At 29.7% G+C, this 9,217-nt stretch overlaps 1 protein-coding gene across 1 annotated transcript; it reads right to left on the bottom strand.

Annotated features, from left to right (window-relative positions):
* Positions 1-1,597: 1,597 nt before the first annotated feature.
* LOC141678211 (E3 ubiquitin ligase BIG BROTHER-related-like) lies at positions 1,598-6,314 on the bottom strand. The gene is made up of 7 exons (XM_074484478.1): positions 5,989-6,314; positions 5,242-5,608; positions 5,109-5,158; positions 3,819-3,860; positions 3,598-3,719; positions 3,417-3,525; positions 1,598-1,969 (listed from the first exon to the last, which is right to left on the bottom strand). Exons 1-7 carry the CDS (start codon positions 6,211-6,213, stop codon positions 1,922-1,924), a joined length of 963 nt encoding a protein of 320 aa, XP_074340579.1. The 5' UTR covers positions 6,214-6,314; the 3' UTR covers positions 1,598-1,921.
* Positions 6,315-9,217: the final 2,903 nt, after the last annotated feature.

Raw genomic sequence — 9,217 nt, 5'->3', positions numbered from 1 at the left:
AAAATAATACCTTGAAGAATAGTAATATGGAAGAGACCGTGTGAGGACTCCTGCATCCAGCCAAGAATATCCAAAGGAGCTTGGAGAGCGTTAAGGATAATAGGGCAAGGGTGAGTTGAGACTTCCGGTGACCAGAAAGTTATTGTAAGAGGTAAAAATTCTGATTTAAATCTTACTGTGTATGATAGCATTATAAAATAATGTTCTCTAAGATTATGATGTTTAATTAGTATGAGGTTATAGGGATGATTTCATTTAAAATAATGATTTCGTTTTTGTCTACTGCTTACTACATGCGAAAAATAATCATATTAATCGATACAATAACCATATTAATCGATACGAATATGTATGCGCCTTCCCTCTTTAGGGTTGTGAGATATATAAACGATCCAGAAATTGGTATCCCCAGAAATTGGATATTTAATGTTAACATATTTTAAAAAATTAATTACTGTTGAACATTAATATTATTTTTATACTTATATAAATAAGTTAAATATTAGAATAAGCTAAAGAGAGGGGCAATTTGGACATTAAAAACTGAGAGCCTAACCAACAATGAAACATTGCGGCCCAACAATGAAACATTGCGGAATGCGCAATGTTTCCTGTGCATGGCGACATCCCGCAATGTTTCATTGCGGAAGTCAAGACCCGCATTGAAATATTGTTTTCCCCCGCAATATTTCATTGCTGTGGGTTGACTGGTTGTCCTCCAACCCACGTTGGCTCCCAATTATTTCCCTCATAAGATTTATACGAATTTATACCACATTGTGCATATGCAGGGGTAAGATATTGAATTGAAATTGTTAACCTAAAACCCTGTCAACTATAAAATAAAATGTATAAATGAATTATGTATCAACCTATATGAAAACCGATAATTATAAAATAAAAAGTATAAAAGAATTATGTATCAACCAATGAAGTCCCATTAACTATAAAATAAAATGTATAAATGATTATGTACCAAACTGGATGTATCCTAATTTGTTACTCCCTCGGTTATATATAGGAGGTGTGAGGTTAAGAAAAAATATAATTTAGTAAAGAAAATAGTAAGAAAATTGGTTAAAACGACTAGACCGATTACTATTTAAAATATAAACTAATTGTAGTGTAAGAAAATAGTAAATTTAAGTGGGTGTAGTTATTTTTATATTTTAAAACTCTACCATTTTCGAAACATATATAATTGTGATGGACATCTCAAAAATAAAATTATATAAAATTAAACCGGATAAAGAGGGTATAAAATTGCTCTGAAATATCTTTAATTTATCCAACCATCTGGCGGATTGGGTTTATCCTAATAAAACCTTGTCTTAAAAAAATTGTACATTTGATTTGAAAAATGACACCAGATTTGGGTGTTTTTCAATTAGCTGTAATTAATTAAATGTTTTTAGGGCTACGTAATTTAAATGTTGGAACAACTAGATTATACATATTTCATCATTTATATCAATAATTAAAAAACCTGATTTTATGTCATATATTGATATAAATAGAAAAATGAAATGTAAATCTAGGGGTTTTAAATGAAAAAAAACATTCCAATGGTGCTCCCCATCCCCTTTAATTTTTAGAAGATAGAAAACTCAATCCCTTATTTGGGGAGCAAAATTCAATCCTTAAAACTTCCATGTCACCTCAATCCCATTGGGGTTGCTCTAAAGGCCACCCCCCTTGGTTCTATAATCTACAGTTTTAAGCAAAGCAAAATCTGGCAAGTACCGAAGTTCGAATGCTAATTGCATTGGTGCAGTGCCAAAAATGTATACAAAAACAGAAATGTACAGTCTTTATGCCAACAAGAAGCATAATTATATAGAACAAGACCCAAGTTACGACTTCTGTTGTCTGCCCACATATTTTCGATACTTGAAGATGAAGATCATCATTGATATCTCCACTACTTATTTCCAGATGTGGAGACCTCGGTGCTACAAACCGGGCAAACCTACAACCATGGAATATTTAATCAATCTATAAGTTCTCTGGCAAATGATAGACAAAAAAATACAAAAACAATGAATATATGCCAAAAATCAAGTTCAAGAACATATAAGCAGTTCAATCCGACAAGTATAACAATCACCATAGCCACTCTATTCTTTTTTTGTCTGCTTCAATTAGTGCACTACTCATGTACAAAAAAAATATTATTTTTAGTTTGGGAACACGGATATATTGATGGCCATATTATTTTGCCTGACAACATGGAAACAAGAAAAAGAGAAGCTAAAGAGAAATCCTTGTCCAGTTGATGATGTGAAATATTGATAATCACCCTTGGCTGTGGATGAGGTTTAAAAGTTAAAACTATGCAAACAACAGAGCTTAATCATGTGTCACCATAGAAGTTTGAATTCTGAAAAAAGATGTATAGATTTAAAGTACAGTTTAACACTCTGCTGCAAATTTAGCCTAGCATTAGATAAATGCTTCAAGATGTATCAAACTAGAAGTACTAACTAGTAATTCAATAATGGAGTTGTTTAAGTCATTAGTTAAGCTTGATAGGTCCTAAATTACAACGTGCTTGAAAAATCTTGAGGTATCGAACAAGCTTTCTTCTCAAATTATTCGATTTTCAACCGTAAACAAATATAATGATATTCTTTTATACTTAAAATTTGAACGCAAACCGCTCATTTGTTCTATGACATATTATACAAAATTCCTAGTGCACCATTCTGCTACTTGACAGAATGTGTGTGTACGTGTCTCTGTCTGTGCGTGTCTGTATGTAATGTGTGTGTATCAGCCAGTTGACCCTGAAGGCACATTTTAGTGCTTCTATATGCAATACATACAGACATACTCTATATGAAGACGCCTTAACACCGTGGTGATGCTGTATAAAGAATGATATGTATCAAGAAAAAACATCTTCAGATTCAAGAAATATAATATGTCCATATACTTCCGCTTTCTCCGCAAAAACCAAGCCTCGTCAGGCAGATATCCCAGTTTATTAATGTTATCATTATAAAAAAGGCTTTCAAAATCGACCTACTGCTAAGGTTTCTCCAGGCAGGTCATTAAAATAAAAGAGTATAGCTAATATAAACAAATGCCTGGAAATTTTGTAGTTTCTAGTCTTCAGATAAAAACTTGTTTAATTCAAAACGATTACTATATTGATATTGCGTCAAGCTGGTGAAAATGAGATAGCATCAGAAGAACACCCAAAATATATATCATACTGGAGCAGGAGATATTTTTAAGTCAAATGAAATATTTTGTTGTATTGTCAAATGTCAACGACAAGTGAATGGCTTTCTGCCCTCAGCCCCTCGAGAAAGAAAAGCTGGACAAGTGATACTAGATAAAGACACCCTTCAGGTCTTGGATTACAGATACAAGTGACACTAGTATATATAAAAAATTGAATGAAAAAGTACCTTGTTTATTCGTAACCAGTTGTCTATGCACTCTGGGTGGTACGAGTGTTTGCAGGAAAGCACAGTCAAGGTGTCTCCTTCCTCGTAGTCCAGCCGGCAAATTACACACCTGAAACACAATTGCAAATTGACCTTAGCATATAACCCTCCTTTAAGTAACTGACCAAGCATACAAACTTACGATTCCATGTTTCCATCTTGATTGCTTTGCATCTTGAAACTCATCGAAGGCAATGAGGCTATTGTATCAGCAGACAACCCTCTACTCTCAGTTCCCACCACGTCACCCAGCGCAAGTAATTCCTAAACACAGAAAGTCGACAGATAATCATAAAGTGCAAAATAAACAGATTAGCAATAAGTGGTGAGCCCACTACAGTTGCAGGAAAACATCAGACTTACCTCATATGATAAATTATCTGGATCAACCTCCTCCCAGGCATCCTGCAAGACCCAATAACAAGGTGATTATCAGAATCAACTCAACAAGGTTCATGAATACAGTAAATGACTAATAAAGAACATAAGATGAACTTTATCAGGTAGAACGACATATAATAGTTGTTAAGCAAAGATACAAAAAAGAGAAACTAGATACTGATTTAGAGGCTCTAACAAATGCCCAAATTCTCCAAATTACCTTGTGAACTTTGTCTCTAGATGCATTCCAACGAAAAAAATAAAAATAAGAAAAAGAGGGAAAGGGAAAGGAATTAAAAATATAAGTGCAACTTATATTTACTGGTTTTAAAGCGGCTAGCAGAAGTTACATGCAATTCATTTTTATACAAAAATTAGGTTCTGCAGCTTATTAGGGGTTACTTTTTCTTCCCTGAAATGTAATCCTCTGAAATGTAATCCTGAATAGGCTATATATGCATCTAACTAAGTTTTGAGAACAATATCAGCGTGTTCATACTATTTGGTGACACACAAAATAAAGAACATAAGCTGTACTTTATCAGGTAGAACAACATATGATAATCACCAAGCAAAAATATAAAAAAAGAGAAATCGGATACTGATTTAGAGGTTCTAACAAATGGCCGATTTTTCTGATGAGGAACGAAAATAACGAATTAATTTGATGTAATCCCCCACAATATTACTAAGCTTTGATTATACACTTTTTATTGAGAATAATATTATTGATTTTTCTTGAGAATTCATATAATCTTTGCATGTTATATCGTTTTAGTTATTGTCCTACATCATTTTCTCCACTCAACATTGTGAACACCGTCTCTAGATGCATTTGAACGAAAAGAATACAAAAAGGAGGGGAAGGAATTACAGATAGAAGTGCAACTTATTCTTACTGGTTTTGAAGTGGGCAAGCAGAAGTTACATGCAGTTCTTTTTCTTTTTCTTTTTTTAAATTAGGTGCTGCAGCTTATTAAGGCTATTTCTTCTTTCCTGAAATGTGATCCTGCGTAGGCTATGGATGCATCTTTAAAGTTTGAGAGCAATATCATTGTGTTCTTACTTACTATTTGCTGATACACAAAAAGATTCAGATATTGAAGTGGAGAAGATATCCTATTAAAATCTATTATCGGGATGGAACCGGCTGCCAGCATTAAGAAACATTTTCAAATAATGCAATCACCAAGATTGTGCGTTATATGAATAGACATGCAACAGTAGACCTAAAATTGCAACAGCTAAACCTAGAGATCAACAAAATGTTACCTGAGAATTACCACCATGATCCTCTAGCTCCTCAGAGTAACCAGCTACCACTGTAAGTGTAAGAGTTTCATCAATCACCAAATCTGAGAATTTCAATGAGATAAAAACAAAGTAATTAAACTACAACACTAACTCTGGTTTAACCCAGAAAGTGCACGCAATCTAGCAGCCAGTTCCTCTTCTTCAGCATCTTGTAGGGCTCGTGCATAAGCCTCGTCATTTGGAAAATCAGCAGGGTTTAATTCAATATCAGAGTCACCGTCATCATCATCATCATGATCATCATCTTCTACATCATCAAGAACAGGAAATTCAAACTCAGACTCATCAGATTCATGGTCATGCTCATGATCATCACTTGCATCAGAAGTTAAAGAATCATCAGACTCATCTTCACTGTGATCATCAAAATCCTCATCCTCAGCCACAAAGCTTCCAGTCTCCCAACTTCCATAATCACTCACATCCCCATTCATCCTAATCATCATATACGCCCTTTCCTACTCAAAACAAAAATCATCCCAAACTTCATCAACAAACCACAACCAAACACCACTACATACCATAAAAAATAAAAAATTTAACAAAAAAACTACAAATTCGCATAAACCATCAAGCCACTCTACTCGAAAACACAAAACATTTCACATGTTCAAACCTTTTCATCAACTTCACCATTCAAAACCACCTCTAAACACAATCAAATCACCAAAACCACCTAATTAGCACACTAAAAACAACAAAAACTATACATACACACAAAAATACACAAAAGAACTTAAAATCCCATCTGGGTAATCACCAAAACACTTAAACAAACACAAACAAACCAAAACGAACAAATCTTTTCATCAATGCCAACATATACACACAAAACTACCTGTTCTTGAAGAGTACGAGCAAGAGCAAGATCAGCATCAACCTGACTAAGTTCAGTAAAGGGTGTTCTTATCTGACGACCATCGTTGTTATTCTCCGCCGGAACGGAGTTAGAGTCGCCGGCGCCGGCGACGGCAGCAGCGGCCGGAGAATTAGCAACTGGGTTTTGGTCGGAATTGGTCTTGGGGGTATTGGATTGAGGTTTAGAATCATGATTGGTGTCCATGTTAAGGATGATTGAATCAGAGAGAAGATGAGTTTTTGGGTGTGGATTGAATGTGTACTTACATTAAGATATGTATGTATGTTTGTGTTTTGTGTACTTGCTTTTAGTTTCTTACAGTATTAAAGTTCAAATTATTTTCTTTACTTTGCTAAATGAAATAATGAATATTTAATTATTGAATATCTCAATAAAAATCTATTTTTTCTTAATTCAATATGTGACTATTGATTTATTTTGCTAATTTTAATATGTGATTTGTGGGTTAGTTAAATAGAAGGAAATTTTTTAATCATATTTTTAAGTCTTAAGAATTGGATGTTAAATTTAAGGACCACTAATCACAAGCATATCCGGTTGTTGCAAAAATTTTGTAAAATCTTATTGGGAAATCTATATTAGATTTGAATAAATTTATATTTTTCTTAAATCTGAGATCATGTTCTAAGAGTGTTTCTGTAATTTGCTCTATAAATAAATATTATAAAAAAAATAGTGTCTTTGAGACGTTGTTAGTATATATGAATTCCAACAATAATTATTATTTTTATGTCCTATTATTATGGTAATAATAATAATTTTGAAATATAATAATGTACCTTATTTGTATTTCCTATTATTATAATAGTAATGTATTTGAAATGTAATAATGGAGTAAAGAAAAATGAAGGGTGTAAAAGTATCTTCATTAAAATTATTAGTTAAAGGTAAAATTTTGTTGAACCTCCTGCTAGTTATAATCATTAGTTATATTTAAAATTTCATTTTTTTATTAATTTTAAATATATATATATATATATATTACAGAAAATAAAATAATAATATTAAATAAAAGGAAATTTAATAATAATTTATAAAATTTTTATATTTGTATCAATATTTTAAACTAAACATTATAAAACTAAAAATAAATAATTTTTATGATTACCTGAAAGTATGATAATATATTTAAAAATAAATGAAATAAATAGATTAACAAACACTACTCACATATTAAATAAAATATACAATTAAAACATATCTTATATTAGAATTTTTATAAATTTAATTAACAATAAAATAATATTTTTACACTTACCATTATATAAAATATTGAAGTTAAATATTGGAAAATATAATTTAATGTAATATGCTCATGTTATAATTAAATAAAATGGATTAGAATTTTGCTCAAAAAAATAATGGGTTAGAATTAAGATTACGGTTATAATAGATGATGATATATTTTTAGTTATCTAAAATTATATACTTAACGTTGCAATGATACATATTTTAGGGTATAATATATGTAAATTTTATATTTAACAATACCGTTGGAGATGCTCTAAAATGATATCACATTAATATTTTATTATTAAAATTGAAATAGAGCTTTATCGGAAGAAGAGCTTTAGTATTTTAAGACACGGTTTAGCAAATTATTGGAGCTATTTTTTTTGTCCATTAGCATTTCTCGGCCCTGCTCCTATGTTAAGTCCATACAAACGTCCAAAAAACATTCACTAATGGTAAGTTGTTGTAGCAGAATGGGTTTTTTTGCTAGTTAATAAAATCTATATATTATAAATTGCTGGATAACTCTTTACTAAGACTTGGTATGCATTGGTTCAGATATGATTTTTGACTTTAATTTGACCAGTGACTATCCATTTTTAAGTTTGGTATTCATATTAGGTTTATGAAAGATCCATGTACTTATTATGACCCATTTTAATTATTATGATCCATTTTAATTATAGAAACTTTATAATACAATTTTAAATATGAATTGTGTTATTTATGGTAAGTTTTTTTTTGAAAACCACCTATGGTAAGTTTTTAATACAAATTTGAAGTAAAATTTAAATTTTAACAGATATATTTATAAAAATAATCTCATAAAATATATAACATAAAAATAACATATGTGACGAAAGTAGTTCTTAAATAAATTTATGATCATATGTAGATGTAATATATTTATTATATAGATAATTTAATATTTCATAATCATATTATTTAATTTAAATTATAAATTTATTTATTTATTTTATTAAATAATTTTTGAAATCCCCGTGTGCAAAACACGGGCTATAAACTAGTTAACTTAAAACTAGTGTAGTTCACGAATTATTTTTATATTATATATATTATATATATATATATTAAATTTAATATGAAATGAATTTTTTGAGATATAAAATTTATTAATTTGAAAGTTTAATAATTTAATTGGATGAAAGTTTAATAATTTGATTGGATTACAAATATACATATATGTGTAAGTTAGTAATATTTTTGAAAAAATGGTATTTTAGTTTTTAAAAAACAATATTAATGGTTGAAACATTTGGTTTTATTAATATATGTAGGTATGTTTAAAAAAAATAATTATGTTTTAATTAAAACGAAAATTTTAGCTTTGATCAATAGTATAAGAATTATATTTAACTTGATTTCAGTCTTGTTTTAATTCGAATAAATCCTATGTATTATTTTGTATTAATCTATTATATAGACCAAATTTAACTAATTATATTTAAATTCATTTTGGTTTAATTTGCTTAAACTCGGATTAGTGGTAAAAAAATTATGTTCCCCAGATAAAAGGACATATTATTTTGTTTAAGGTAATCTGATTATTTTATTATTTTAGTTTTGCTTTATTCTTAATCAATTGTATACATTTTTTTAGTCTAGATGAAAGTATATATCGATTTGTTTTAACTCGACGCCATTATACTCATTAACGAATTATCTCAAATTTTGCTTTAATTAACCAGTATAAATATTATAAAAATTGAAAAAACCACGTAATAATATGAAAATCTATTGTAGCGACATCTGGATTATCAAACTTTTATATATAGCAACGAATTAGATTGATTTTAGTTTTATTTTAATTAGGATCAATAATATAAAAATTATCTTTAATTTTAATTTAATTGTGATTTTACGTATATCGATACTATAAACTATTTAGGTTGAGCCTTATGTACCATATCCAACTAATTTTAGTTTGTATTTT

Source organism: Apium graveolens, chromosome 8 (genome assembly GCF_009905375.1).
Source record: "Apium graveolens cultivar Ventura chromosome 8, ASM990537v1, whole genome shotgun sequence".
Taxonomy (NCBI): Eukaryota; Viridiplantae; Streptophyta; class Magnoliopsida; order Apiales; family Apiaceae; genus Apium; species Apium graveolens.
This window is presented reverse-complemented; position numbering and strand designations above follow the sequence as displayed.